Source organism: Miscanthus floridulus, chromosome 6, assembly GCF_019320115.1.
Source record: "Miscanthus floridulus cultivar M001 chromosome 6, ASM1932011v1, whole genome shotgun sequence".
NCBI lineage: Eukaryota > Viridiplantae > Streptophyta > Magnoliopsida > Poales > Poaceae > Miscanthus > Miscanthus floridulus.
In genome coordinates, this window is record NC_089585.1 from 14,927,315 (window position 1) to 14,941,687 (window position 14,373).

Below are 14,373 nucleotides of genomic sequence, written 5' to 3' on the forward strand. Positions count from 1 at the left end.
CACCCAAACCGCCCTATAACAGCCCACCACTGTAAAGCACAGTGCGATTTATCCCGGTTGCAACTTGGAAACGCGGCTTCTTTTTGCCCTACTCCACGTACACATACTCCTACCTCCCTGTCCGCATCACGAGCGCTCTATTCCGCCCTGTCTTCTCGAACGGTCCCAAACCCTAGGCCTAGGCGCGACCTGAGCCCATGTCAGGGTCTTACGGATCCGACGACTACCGCGGCGGCGGCGGCGGCGGCGGCGGCGGAGGCTACGGCGGCCGAGGTCGCGTTTGGATCCCCCGACCTGCGTGCGTGTGTCTGTCTCCCTGGATCTGATCTGATTCTGAGCGATTCGTGCTTGTGCAGGTGGCGGCAGCGGCGGCGGCCGTGGGCGCGGAGGCGGTGGAGGAGGGTATGGAGGTGGCGGCGCGGGAGGAGGATATGGAGGTGGTGGTGTTGGAGGCTACGGCGGTGGCGGTGGAGGCGGCCGAGGCGGTGGCGGCGGCGGGTTCGGTGGCGGAGGACGAGGTGGCGGTGGTGGTGGAGGTGGCCGAGGCGGTGGCGGGCGCGGGGCTGGACGCGAAGGCGACTGGGTTTGCCCTGACGCAAGGTGCGTTTTCAATAGCTTGTTCGTCGATTGTCTGTTGGAACTAGATTCGTTGAATCGTGTTATTCCATACTGTGATGAGAATTCTGGCGTGTAGACTCGAGTCAAGTAAAACTGTTTCGAGATGTTTTTTTGCGCTGTTTGGGTGATTGAATCATTATGCTGTCGGATAATGATTTGCATGCGGCATGGTGTGCAGGACCTAGCTCCCTGTTCCTTTAGCTTGATTTGCATCCATGTAGCTGGATGGTATATAGCTACCTGTTGTTTGCGATGTCTTATTTACAGGACTTTAATAAGCTTCTATGGATTGAAACATTGGGTGTCTTGATTTCATTATAATTCCAAAAGATTTGGGGGCTAGATGGCTAGTGATGACAATTTCAAGCTGAGTTTCATGGCTTTTAAATTTATTTGATATTTGACTTTGAGATGCAATTCAGGACAACTGTAATAGATGTATACATTTGATTAGGATTATAGGAAAGGGTTATGGTTTGTTTTTTTGGGTATAGTTTCATATATGTGTTCTTTTCTTTGTATGTAGTAGCTTTAGTTCTTCCATGATGCAGAAAGCTTAATTGTTTTATTATAACTGATTTCTTGATGTATCTCTTTCCTGAAAAAAATTTACGAATCTTGATGCAGTTGTGGCAATGTGAACTTCGCGAGGAGGACTGAATGCAATAAGTGTGGAGCACCTTGCCCAAGTGGAGGTGGTGGCGGTGGGGGTGGGGGCTATAATAGGTCTGGTGGAGGTGGTGGGGGCTACAACAACCGTGGCAGTGATGATTATGGTTCTGGAGGAGGTGGTGGTTTCGACAGAGATGGCGGAGACTACAATTCTGGTGGGCGTGGTGGTGGAGGTGCAGGCAGAGGAGGATACAATCGAAGTGGTGGTAGTGACCGTGGTGGCAGAGGTGGCAGCTATGGGGGACGAGATCAGGAGAACCAAAGGGGTAGTGAAGGTGGCTACAATGCTGGTGGCTATGGACAAGCTCCTCCGCAAGGTCCTTCCTATGGTGGTCCTGTGGGTGACTATGCAGCGCCTCCTAGCTCCTATGGAGGCAACAATGCTTATGGTTCAGATTCTGCAGTGCCGCCTCCTAATAGCTACAGTGGTGGCCCGGGCTCATACCCACCAAGCTATGGTGCCCCGCCTCCACACCAATATGGTGGTGCCCCAGGGGGGCAAGGGGGTCTGCCTCCTACATATGATGGTGGATATGGTGGTCGGTCCATGCCTGGGGGTGGAGGATCTGGGGGTGCACCGCCACCTTATCATGGCGGCGGTGGCGGCGGCGGTTATACTGGTAGTGCTGACCCTGAACCAGCTGGAAAAGTTAAGCAGTGTGATGAAAATTGTGACGAGACATGTGACAATGCAAGGATTTACATCTCAAATTTGCCTCCTGATGTCACTGTTGAGGAATTACAGGAGCTATTTGGAGGAATCGGCCAGGTATAATTCAATTTACATCACTTCCTTTTGTGCGATAGTAATTGTATGCTTTACAAGATTATCATTTTCTCTAATGGTATATATATTTCATAATTCTGTAACAGAATTCGTTACTTCTCTTTTACTAGTTTGCTAGTTAGATTTGTATGCCAGTAATTGTGCTCACTATAATTGTGCATTTTATAGCCAAAATTTCTACTGCTGAATAGGTAGAACAACCTTTAGTAGTTAACTAATTATTCTATGTAATTATATTCATGCAATCTTCTAATGTGACTTCTGGTGATGGAAAATGTTATGGCTTACATCAAATCTAGTGTTTCACTGCATCCTTGGTTGTTATTATGCTTCTAAGAATTTTAGCTTATTTGTTTAGGATATCTGTATGGAACTGATTTTTCTCGCCTTTCTATATTTAATATTGTACAGTTGGTTTCACATTATGTTGAGTCTGTGATTAACTAACACTTTTTTAGAGTTTCATTTTTAGATTCTTATTATCAATCATCACTTTTTTTAGAGTTTCATCTTGTTTTTGCATGCGCTATCATGCTGTTCAAACCAATTCATTTATTTAATGTGTTGCCGTTCATCTTCGTGTTATCTTTGCATCGGATGATTCTGCAATGCTTGCGGCTATTTTTTTTTTAAAAAGGTTGGAAGGATCAAGCAAAAACGTGGTTACAAAGATCAGTGGCCCTGGAACATAAAAATATATACTGATGACTCTGGAAAAGCCAAAGGAGATGCTTGCCTTGCTTATGAAGATCCTTCTGCTGCTCACTCAGCTGGTGGATTTTACAATAGTAAGATTTCTGTCGAGTTTTCAATGTTAGTGATATCAATTTCTCCAATGCATGGTCCAGTTCAGTTTCTAATGCATCTATTCTGTTCTAGATTATGACATGAGAGGCTACAAAATCAGCGTTGTGATGGCTGAGAAATCAGCACCCAGAGCAGCACCCTCTTATGGGCATGGGTAAGTAGTTTTTATCTGTTTATTTGCTAGATGCGAAGTGTGGATTGCCATATCAAATTGAATCAAGTACTACTGGTATTGGAATTCCATAGTCTATGGAATTTCATTTGCATGACACTTTTAGCTACAAAAGATAATTCCCACCAGAAACAAAAACACATGATCGACTTTTATATGCCATGCACTGTTAACACTTCATTTTGATCTAGGCTTTGAATTAGCTTCATAATAGATATTGTCCAACCAAACTGAGCTTGTAAATTGTTCTATCATACATAAGATACTAATGGTTGATCAGAAACACATAGCCCAAAGGTCATGATTTGTGCTTTCATTCAGGCGCTTTTATGATATACTTCTAAATAAGTAATACATGGGTGGTGAATGGTTACGTTTTCAGCTTTTGTTGGCTTGAACTCTCCTATTCACAGAAGCTAATTAGTTGAACAAAGTAATATTTGTGCTGATTGCAATACCATATATTATTAAAAATTCATTGATGGGAGGGAAAATAGTTAGAATGTTTCAACAGACGAAGTAATTACATTTTTGTGTGCTATGTTGTCATGTGCTAATGTTTACAAATTGAAATTATGTTTGTTTGTCATCTGTGAACCATGAGTGATTTCATCAAGGTTATTACACAAGCGGAAAAGGAAGCGCTTCAAATTTGTGTGCTAAATCATGATTCATGTGGATGCCCCTTTTATGTAATTTGGACTGTGTGATGTGTGCAGTGGTGGCCGTGGTGGTGGCTATGGTGGTGGTGGACGCAGGGATAATAACAGAGATGGCGGGGGCCATGGACCCAATAGAAACCAGGGTGGTGGTTCGCGTTCACGGCCATACTGAAAACAACTAATATTGTTACTGTGATTTTCGTCTGTGAGAAACCATTTCTATTCCTGTTCTACGGATTTGTACTCATACAGGCGCATAAGGTAGGTTGTCTGCTTTCCTTATTGGACTTATGTTAAATTGTCATACACCAGTCTTGGTCGGACTTATGTTTGTCCAAAAGTGATTGATCTATGTTGTATGAATTTTTGCATAGAGGCAGATGGATATAAGCTCCAAATGCTGGTAGGTTTGTGATGTTATTTCAGGTGAGTGCCGAACCGTTATGATTGCTTATATTTCTTCGTTTTCTCTTTGTTATTAATCTAATGCTTACATTCCACATGGTACCTCAGCCGGTGGATCACTCCTGTAAGCTTTGGATTTTGCTGTGAAGAACAGGTAGGGCGGTTTTGTTCTGTGATAGGTTTATTAGATTTCGTGTATATTAGACGACATATCAACCAACATTCATAGAATGTTCGACATCCATTTTTGTTTGAATGGATGTAGGGGTTTTAACTTAGACTGTAGGATGTACTTAGCTTAGGTTGCCACAAACATCTGGCTTCATATAGATGGTGACTTGTAGCTTATTTTGGTAAAGAGCGTATTCTTGGATCAAGGCTGCCCTATCTCATCATCCTCAGCAACACGATATGACGTTTTGTGTTTTATATATAAATAGAAGAGCAGATTGTGTGAATTGGTTCTTCATATGCCCTGTGAGGCCCGAGCTCGTGCCTTTGGTTAATTGACCTGGAGGTGTTTGACAACTTTTTCTCTAAGTACCCATTCCTTGCACCGATCAGACATATCGGTCGAGTGGGCATGCTGATGGCGAACCAGGATTGGTATTTTCGTGGCTGAGGCTTCTTATTTGAGCCTTTTCCCTGTGTGCTATTATGAAAGATGCTCCAAGCCTATAGGCCACTAAAAAGTTCAAACACCCTGGTGTCATGACACTTTTTTTTTTTTGCCCCCCAAGCCATTCCGTCCACCTTCCGTCTGGTTATTGCTATTTGCCAGCCCTGACACGTGGGCCTAGCCAGTGCAAATGTCTAAAATGCCTTTCTCTCATAACCTCATCCTCTACCTCTTTCTCTCTTCGTCGGGTGGGGCCAAGCGGTCAGCGACTCCAACACCTTCCTCAAGACGAGCAGCCTCTGGCGCCCGTTGCTTCAGTTGACGCGGAAGGAGCATGGGACGACAACGGAGACGGGGATGGCGTCGAGGATGGGTCGGTCTCCATGTCCGTCTCCTCGCCCTCGCTCACGTTGTCGAACCGGAGGTGCTCGCCGTTTGAGCGCACCCCTGCTCGCGCGCCAGTCGCTAGCACGAGCCCTGTCCTTGGACGCCCGCCTTGCTTGCATCTCACGTCGTGTGCTCTAGTGCCACCACGAGCGCGTGCTCACCGTTCTCGGGGCCGGTTGAGAGCCGCGCCGCGCCCTGCGGGACGACGGCCGCACGCCGCCCCCGAGCTGGCCGCGAGCCACGCCTGGGGGCCGGCTACGCCGTGCCTGGGGTCGGCCACGCCGCGTCCTGGAGGACGGCCGCGCTCGCCACCTTGGGCCCACCGCGCCTCGCTAAACGTCGTGCGCGCGGGCGGCGTGGCTGGAGGGGTAGGGCGCGGCTACGCGCAGGAAGACGGGTGTAACAACCCAAAAATCCACACAAAAAATCACAACTACAAAATTTTTGTTTTAGCCCTATGTGATGTTGAGTGACACATGTAGAAGCCCAACCCTAGTTTTGGATTGGATGTGACCCAACTAGGTAAAAATCATAAGCATTGTTTGGTTTTATGCCACATGTGTAATTAAATTCCTAAATAAATAAATTATGCATGCATCCTTAAACCCACTTGTGATTTGGATTCTTTTGTCTTATGTGATGTTTAACTAACTTGCTTAATATTTATGATAAACCCTAACCAAATGGGCAACAAATAAAAGAGAAAGGAAAGAAGAGGGAGCAGCGGCAGCCCAGCTTGCCTCGACCGGCCCGGCCAGCCGCCTGCCCTCCCACTCGCGCACGCGGCCCACGAAGCCGGCCCAGCATCACCCTACCGCCCGCGCGCGCACAAGCCGCTGACGAGCCGGACCCGCCCGTCAGCCGTCACGCACTGCACGCCGTCGCATCAGGACAAGCTGACAAATGGGCCCCCTCTGACAGCCGCACAGCAACAGGGTCTTCTTCCTCCCCACGCCAACCTCTCCCTCGATCGGGAGCCAACCGCGGAGCAGGCGCGGGCCCGGGGACACGCAAATCGCATGACCTTGTTCCCCCTTGCGTCGCGCTTACGCTACCGCACGCGAGCCGTCGGATGCGCCGCACGCATCACCACCGCCCGATCGACGTCCGCCATTGGAGCCCTTGGAGCTCGGCTATAAAAGCCAACGTCCGTGAGCCCTAACCCTCAGCCTGTTCGTCGCCGCCGCTGGTGGCACAGCACCACACAGCGTCAAGCCGAGAGAGAGGGAGGAGGGAGAAGCAAGGAGGAGAAGGAAGCCGCTGCGGGGAGGACCTCGCCGGAGCCAGGAGCGCCGCCCCGATCAGCTACAGCGACGTAAGCTGCTCGGCACGGCACTGCATCGCCTCATCACGGCCTCGCCTCGCCACTGCACCGCCATCCTACCGCCACGAACCCTGCGGTGAGCCTTCTTGCTGAGACCACCTCTCTAGCCAAATGGAACGTGCACCGCCATGATCGAAACCTTGCTGAAGCTTCGAGCTTCGGCCTAGCCCAACTGGTTAGCTAGGGAGACCGCCATGGCCACGTTTGCTGAGACCCAGGACGCGTCGTGCGCGCTGCCATCAGCCAAAAGGAGGACCCCAGCCATGACGTTGTACATCGGAGCAGGAGCTCACATGCACGGGCACACTCACCATGGCCGAGAGCACAACCATGGCGAGACCACCGTGTCCTCTACGTTGCGGTAAAAGCGACGTTGACACCTCGACTGGATTCGCCATGACGAGAGACACACCACGCTCACCTTAGCCGAGGAAGAAGCCCACCGGAGCCCTGCGCTGCCGCACAGCACCTCGTCGGAAGCGCCACCGCCTCTGTTTTGCCCCCACCACCGTGGCCGGAGCCACTGGGAGCACCAGGAGCTCCTTCAACACGCCCACCGTGGCCGTAGAAGCACAGTGGAGCTCACACGCTCCTCCAACTGGGTTCTCGCTACCACTGCAGCCCTGTCCATGCACGTCGACGAACCCACGCTGCCGTTCACCGCGGCCAGAGCCCTAGGAAGCCCTAGCCGCCACCTTGACCCCACCGCTGCACTCGCCGAGGCTTGGCGACGCCTTTGCCTACCTTAATCGCGCACCAGTACTGCCCGAGAGGCTCGCCGGTGACCTCATCGCCGGCGGGAGCCCCGTCGGGGAAGAGGAGGGGATTTTCCCCTCGTCGACCACGATCACGTCGACCACAATCACGCCGACCATGATCACGTCGACCACGATCACGTCGACCACAATCACGCCGACCACGATCACGTTGACCACGTCGCGAGCAGCTCCGCCGAGCCCCGACCACGACCACGTCGTGCATGTGAACCAAACCCTGGGAAGGAGTAAGTGGACCAAGTCCCTCATAGACCGGCTCTGCGGTCTATGGACCAACGCAGGCGGGTTCACCATGAACCGCGCCTCACCTGCGCCCATGGATCACGGTCCGTTAGTGGCCCAGTAAGACGACGTGGCCGCACCAGCGCGCGCCACGTGGCAGGCCAAAGCCCAGGCCCAACCGGCCCAGTTTGGGCCCGGCCTGTATTGACCATTGACCGGTCAACGTTGACCGTTGACCGAGGCCACATGTCAGTGACCCAAGAGCCCTGGTCCCACCTGTCAGTACCTGATGACGTAGATGACGTCAGGATGACGTCATGATGACATCAGCGGGACCCCACCTGTCAGCTCGGAACCGAGATGATGACGCCATGCTGACATCATGCTGGCGTCAGCATGCCACGTGGACCAGTCATAGTGTGACACGTGTCAGCCCAGGATTAATTCAGCCTTTTCCATTTTCGGAAATGATTTAAACTTCGGAAATTCATAACTAATTCATACGAACTCAGAAAAATACAAGACCAGGACCAAAATTCATCTAGAATCGAGCTCTACGCAATGAACCCATGCTTGAGTGCATTTGGCTCTTTTGAATTTTCATTGCTCTTTGTGCTATTCTATAGACGTCGCTAACGCGACTATAATGCGACCGTTTGCAGACTCGGAGGAGAACCAGACGGACGAGGATCGTGAGTACCGTGAGGAGTACGGGGACGACTTCACTAAAGGTGCCACATCCCACCCAATCTCGTAGCATCTATTACGCATGGCTAATATAGAGCTGCTATTGCTTTACTTTATTGTTATAGTCACACTATGATAGGACTTGCATGGTAGTATGCTTACTTGATGGCCTTTACCTTGACACAACCTTACCCTAGCTTACCCTGCTATTAGGCTAGACACACGCTTGTTGCTATATTCATTGCTTATACTTCTACTACGCTTGTATTACATTGATGCGTGGTGGAAACTGATGTTATCTGGACTATGGGGAGAGTGCTGCGTGTGTGACTTGGGTGTGTGGAGGGTAAGGGTTGTGTCGACCAAGTTGGAGTATACGACGAGCCTGGGGCAAGTCTTGCCGTGAGGTGCTACCTGGGCACCCCTGGAATGGATACCTATGGTGGGTAAACGGTATATGAGGTGGCCCTGGGTGTGAACCTGTGATGGGAGGAGCCCGGGGTGGAGGTGCTGTGGTGGCACGGTAAATGGAAACCCTGATGAAGACATTCTGGCTTGGTCATCCCTAAGGACTTACTAGTACTCAGACTCACCGGGAAGCCTTACGTACCACTCGTCCTATATGGTGCAGGACGGCCGGACTACTTGGTAGGATATTGCCGCTACTGCTAGGTTGATAGCGGACAGTGTAAGGAGGTACGGGGCGCAGAGGATTTTCCCCACACCCTTCCGAGACTTCATGGAGACCATGTGGACCCAGCTCATGACTCACAGTTTTAGCCACCCCAGACTAGACTTGGGGTGAACCAGGGCTGAATGGTAGAGTGGCATTATCCTAGGCTAGCAAGCGGCCGGAATCAGCCCAGTTGACGACGATCAGCGAAGAAGGCAGATCTTGTGGCTATGTAAAACCTCTGCAGAGTGTATGGTTGATCGATCGATACATATGCCGACTTGTCGGCTATGGACCTTTCCTGGGTTTCGCTTAAACTAGATAATGAGATGAGTCCTTCTCTTCTTCCCCCGTGAGAGAGTGTCGGTCGTAGCCAGGGGCTACGGGCCATGAGACAGTGCCAAGAGGGAGTTGGCATGTTGACTGAGCGCTGGTATGGTGGTGGTATGGTGATGATATGGAGATGGTGGTATATCGATCCCAGGATCGAAACATGGCTCTAGACGGAAATGGGGTGAAATGTGTGTGGGAATGGTGTTAAAACTTGACTATACTATTATATACTTGATATGCTAATACATAGAAAACCCCAGCCTTAGAGGTTCCTTTTGATTATATCCAACTTGCATCCAATTTCCACAAAGCAATGCTCATAGGGTGGGAGTGGCTAGTACAAATCGTACTGATAAATTTTGGCACACAGGTTCTGCTGAGGAGTATAGCTCAGAGGAGTTTGACGGTTGAGGTGTTTGTTCCTACGCTCAAGTTTGGCGATCTTATCTTCAAGCTGTTCTGAATGAATGCTACCTTTGATTCCGCCAATGCGGCGATGTAATAATTTATGTAATTTTGCACTATTTGTACTCTAATATTATCGTTGTATGGATGTGGTATTCGACTGGAATTTGGGTAATATGATCTACAAAGGTCATAATACACTTCGACTCTGTGGATTTCCCTTCGCGGAAATCCGGTCGCTTCAACGGGGCAGGGCGCAACCATGCGCGCGGGTGGCGTGGCTGGCGCGGCCATGCGTCGCCTCTGCCAGTGGAGCCTCCTGCGTCAGGGATACTGAGACGATGACCAAGTGAGGAATGGAAAAATCTGGCCACTCACGTTCTTGGTTTTGCGACCATGGCGGATAGCGGCGACGGGATCAGCCAATACAACTACCACCCTTGATCGTTCTCGACGGGATTGCTTCTAGGGGCTAGCTTTCAACCTTAATCACTCATTCCTACAAGGAATCGAAACGAGAAGGCTCGCTCGTGGCAAATTTTGAAAGATCCAGAGGGTGGCCATGGCAGACGCGTTCTGGCTTTTATAGCCGAGTATTGCAAGGCAGGGCAGACATGGGCTCGACCGATACTCGCAGTGGCTTCCAAAGCACGGCGGGGCGTCCACTTGCGCAGGTGGCGACGCCGCGGACGCGGGTGGCGGGCGCTGAAAGCATCTAGGCCCCTAGTTGGGTTTCGGTGATTAATGATAATACGTTATTACTATGACTAACGTGTGTTTTGCAGAGGCAATTAAGTTAGGTCATGGTAATGGAGATCGATTGGGCAATCATGGTGGTCATGCCCCTACGATGGAAATCGTTTCGGTTTTCAAAGGATGGACGACAAGGTTAATGATGGACTAGTTCTAAGTGTCATTTGAAGTTGAAGAGACACTTAGAGTAGTTTAGGACTTTGTTTTTCCTTTGGCCGTACTATTAAGGGGGTATGGACGGGTAGCTTGACCTAGGTGAGTCTAGTGAGTTAGGTGTGGTGCACACTTGTTAAAACTAGCACTAGGTAGCTCCAAAATAGCTCTTAGATCCAATGGAGCAAACTTCATTCACGTATGATCGAGAGTTGGAAGTGAATGGAGGGTCAAATACTGATCGGATGCTGGTTTCGGGTTGACCGGACGCTGGCGCAGAGTCCGGTCAGTTCATTTGACCAAGGTGAAATCGTCTGGCGCGACCGAACGCTGAGAGGTGAAGTGACCGGACGCTGAGGGCCAGTGTCCGGTCGACTCCAGTAAGGTTTTAGAGAGGGAAAATCACGACCGGACGCGTCCGGTCACACTTTAAACACTAGAGTTCGGGGAGAACTGACCGGAGCGTCCGGTCACCCCGCAGAGGCACATAACGGTTCGTTTTTCAGCCGGTGTTATAAATACAACCTCCACTCGTGTGTGGGGGTACTTTTGCTCATTCCAACAGCTGAGAAACACCTTAGAGAGTGCCGAGAAGAGTAAGGTCCTAGTGAGGTGATTGAGATTTGAGAATCCCAAAGAGAGCCGTCATTAGTGAGATCAAGAGTAGCAAAGTGTGCATCCACCCTTCTCATAGGCTTGTCGTGGTCAAGTGAGTTCGTGCTTGTTACTCTTGGTGATCGCCATCACCTAGACGGTTTGGTGGTGATTGGGAGCTTGGTGATCATCCGGAGATCTTGTGGATGGCCCAACTCAAGTTGTGAGCGGTTGTGGGTGATTCACCGCGACGGAGTGTCGAAGAATCAACCCGTAGAGAGCAGTTGATCCTTGCACGGATCAAGGGGGAGCTACACCCTTGCGCGGGTGCTCCAACGAGGACTAGTGGAGAGTGGCGACTTTCCGATACCTCGGCAAAACATCGTCGCGTTCCTCCTTCTCTCTTTACTTTGAGCATTTACTTTGAGCAATTCAATTCTTGTCATTTACATTCCTAGAATTGCCATGCTAGAGTAGGATTGGAACTTATGGTGCTAAACTTTTGTGCGTTAGACTAATAGAAACACTTTCTAGGCACAAGGGGTTAATTGGGCTAACCGTAGAGTTTAATTATTGCAAAGATATTTAGAATTAGCCTAATTCACCCCCCCTCTTGGGCATCTTGATCCTTTCAGGCGCCACACTTGCTACGCAGGGGGAGCTCTTCGCCGCCATGGATAAAGCCCAGGCTGCGGATGACACCCAGGCCCAGACGATGACGTCGTGTGCGGCCGCGGTGTACGCCAAGGAACGGCAACCTCGTCTGCGTCTAGCTCGCCCACCTTCCAGAACGACGCTCAAGGGCCTCATCAAGTTGCAGGAGCGGTCGCGCGGTGGCAGCAGCTTCGCCGCCGTGTGCCGAGGTGGAGTTCGCTCACGGCGGTCGGGGCAGAGCTCGCCCGCATATTGGTAGCGGTGGCTGGGGCGCTGGTCGTGTTGGCCGGGGATGCCCCCAGCATTGCGTCAGGCTCTCGGGCGCCATCGATTCGGTCGGGGCGGCGCTGCTACACGGAAGAGAAGAAAAAAGAGGAAGGTTTGGGTGACTGACAAACGGGCTCCACTGTAGGGCAACATGGTCATTTTATCTGTCTGTTTGACATCGTTAGAGGTAAAAGTGGACGGAATGGCATGGAAGGCAAGAAAGTTTAGCATCATGGCATCAAGGTGCGTTCTGAAAGGATCAAGATGCCCAGGTGCATTCTGAAAGGATCAAGATGCCCAAGAGGAGGGGTGAATTGGGCTAATTCTAAAATTCTTTGCAATAATTAAACCCTACACTTAGCCCACTTCACCCCTTGTGCCTATAATGTGTTACTATTGTTCTACCGCATAAAAGTTTTGCACCCTAGGTTCCAATCCTACTTCTAGCATGGCAATTATAAGAATGTAAAGACAAGAAATGAATTGCTCAAATGTAAATGCTTAAAGTAAAGAGAGGAGAAGGAACGCGACGATGTTTTGCCGAGGTATCGGAGAGTCGTCACTCTCCACTAGTCCTCGTTGGAGCACCCGCGCAAGGGTGTAGCTCCCCCTTGATCCGCGCAAGGATCAAGTGCTCTCTACGGGCTGATTCTTTGACACTCCGTTGTGGTGAATCGCCCACAACCGCTCACAACTTGAGTTGGGTCATCCACAAGCTTCGTCGGATGATCACCAAACTTTCAATCAACACCAAGCCGTCAAGGTGATGGCGATCACCAAGAGTAACAAGCACAAACTCTCACTTGACCACAACAAGCCTAATGAGAAGGGTGGATGCACACTTGTTACTTTCCTTGCACTAATGAGGCCTTAATCTTGGATTCTCAAATCTCAATCACCTCACTAGGTTCTTGCTCCCCTTTACACTCTCAAGGGTGTTTCTCAACTGAACAAATGGGCAAGAGACATCCCTTGGACGAGTGGAGTAAGTATTTAGACCCCCTCATTCAAAACATAACGTTTGGAGGCTGAGTCATCACTCTGCAGGGTGACCGGACGCTCCGGTCAGTTATCCCCGCCACTATGTCAGAAAGAGCCGTTAAGTTCTGACCGGACTCTGATCTACGTCCGGTCATCACTAACCGGACGCGTCCGGTCACGAAAACTGCTCTCTGGAACCTTACTGATGTTGACTGGACGCTGGCACCCAGAGTCCGGTCACTTCGCTGTTCAGCGGCCGGTCAGTTACCAGATCCTGACCAGCGTCCGATCCGCACTGACCGGACGCGTCCGATCAGGAATCTCCCTCTCTGGAACCTCTCTGGAGATGACCGGATGCAGGCACCTAGCGTCCGGTCACTTTTCACTCAACGTCCGGTCGCAACCAGACGGCTCCATTTGATCAAATGAACTGACCTGACTCACCCTTCAGCGTCCGGTCACAACCAGACCAGCGTCCGATTAGTCATTTGACCCTCCATTCACTTCCAACTCGAAATCATATGTGAATGAAATTTGCTTCAATTGATCTTAGGGCTACTCTGGAGCTACCTAGTGCTAGATTTGATAATAGTACGTCCAAAGGAAAAATAAAGTCATAAACTACTCTAAGTGTCTCTTCAATATCAAATGACACTTAAAGCTAGTCCATCATTAACCTTGTCGTCCATTATTTGAAAACCGAAACGATTTCCATCGTCAGGGGCATGACCACCATGATTGCCCAATCAATTTCCATTACTATGACCTAACTTAATTGCCTCTGCAAAACACATGTTAGTTATAATAATCTCGTGTTGTCATTAATCACCGAAACCCAACTAGGGGTCTAGATGCTTTCACGTTCGAGCTTTTTAATGGCCAATAGGCCAGGACCATCTTTCATAATAGCACATAAGTAAAAGGCTCTTCTTATTTGGGTTCTATTGTATTTGACTTCTTATTTGTTTGACATTTGTTGATTGAATTTTCATGAAGTGTGTGAATGATTGTACTGCTTGAGCAGTAGCCAATCAATACGCGACGGGCTTGTGACATGAAGCTACTAGATGTTGCAGAGTTGATTCAGCGCAAAGCCGCTATTGGCTGTTGCCGCGTTGATTAAGTGCAAAGCCAGTCGTGAAGTATTACAATCGGGAGAACTCGTCGGCCTAGTCATGTGCGCAAGGGAAGTGTATTATAGCCAACCATTGCGGAGATTGGGAATCGAAAAGTTCAACAATCTCACTGGCAACGTAATACTACCTTGTTCCCTAAATAAACTAAATGTCAATTGTTTTTTCAAGTTTGATCAAATCTATAGAAAATAACATGATTGTCTATGACACTAAATTATATTTCTACAGCGTGAGTCTTAAACATTTATGTTTTTTTTTCTACAATAATAAATTTAGTCAAATGTAA

At 49.6% G+C, this 14,373-nt stretch overlaps 1 protein-coding gene across 5 annotated transcripts; it reads left to right on the forward strand.

Moving 5' to 3' along the window:
* The first annotated feature begins 96 nt into the window (after positions 1–96).
* LOC136461720 (transcription initiation factor TFIID subunit 15b-like) lies at positions 97–9,705 on the forward strand. 5 transcript variants are annotated; one of them, XR_010760441.1, is made up of 10 exons: positions 97–273; positions 357–600; positions 1,246–2,059; positions 2,715–2,865; positions 2,957–3,038; positions 3,776–3,979; positions 4,099–4,144; positions 4,232–4,277; positions 8,114–8,182; positions 9,515–9,705. XR_010760441.1 is itself a non-coding variant. In XM_066461022.1 (6 exons), exons 1-6 carry the CDS (start codon positions 198–200, stop codon positions 3,888–3,890), a joined length of 1,482 nt encoding a protein of 493 aa, XP_066317119.1. In that variant the 5' UTR covers positions 98–197; the 3' UTR covers positions 3,891–4,075. The 5 variants fall into 5 exon arrangements, 1 of the variants encoding a protein (XP_066317119.1); XR_010760439.1 differs by having other exon boundaries at positions 98–273; positions 4,093–4,144; positions 9,515–9,704; XR_010760440.1 differs by lacking the exons at positions 8,114–8,182; positions 9,515–9,705 and having other exon boundaries at positions 4,232–4,574.
* The last annotated feature ends 4,668 nt before the right edge of the window (positions 9,706–14,373 follow it).

Bases quoted from the DNA above. Each gene is read 5' to 3' on its own strand.
- LOC136461720 (XM_066461022.1), top strand. From the start codon at position 198: ATGTCAGGGTCTTACGGATCCGACGACTACCGCGGCGGCGGCGGCGGC. The intron at 601-1,245 runs GTGCGTTTTCAA...ATCTTGATGCAG, and splicing joins TGGGTTTGCCCTGACGCAAG to TTGTGGCAATGTGAACTTCG. The intron at 2,866-2,956 runs GTAAGATTTCTG...ATTCTGTTCTAG, and splicing joins AGCTGGTGGATTTTACAATA to ATTATGACATGAGAGGCTAC.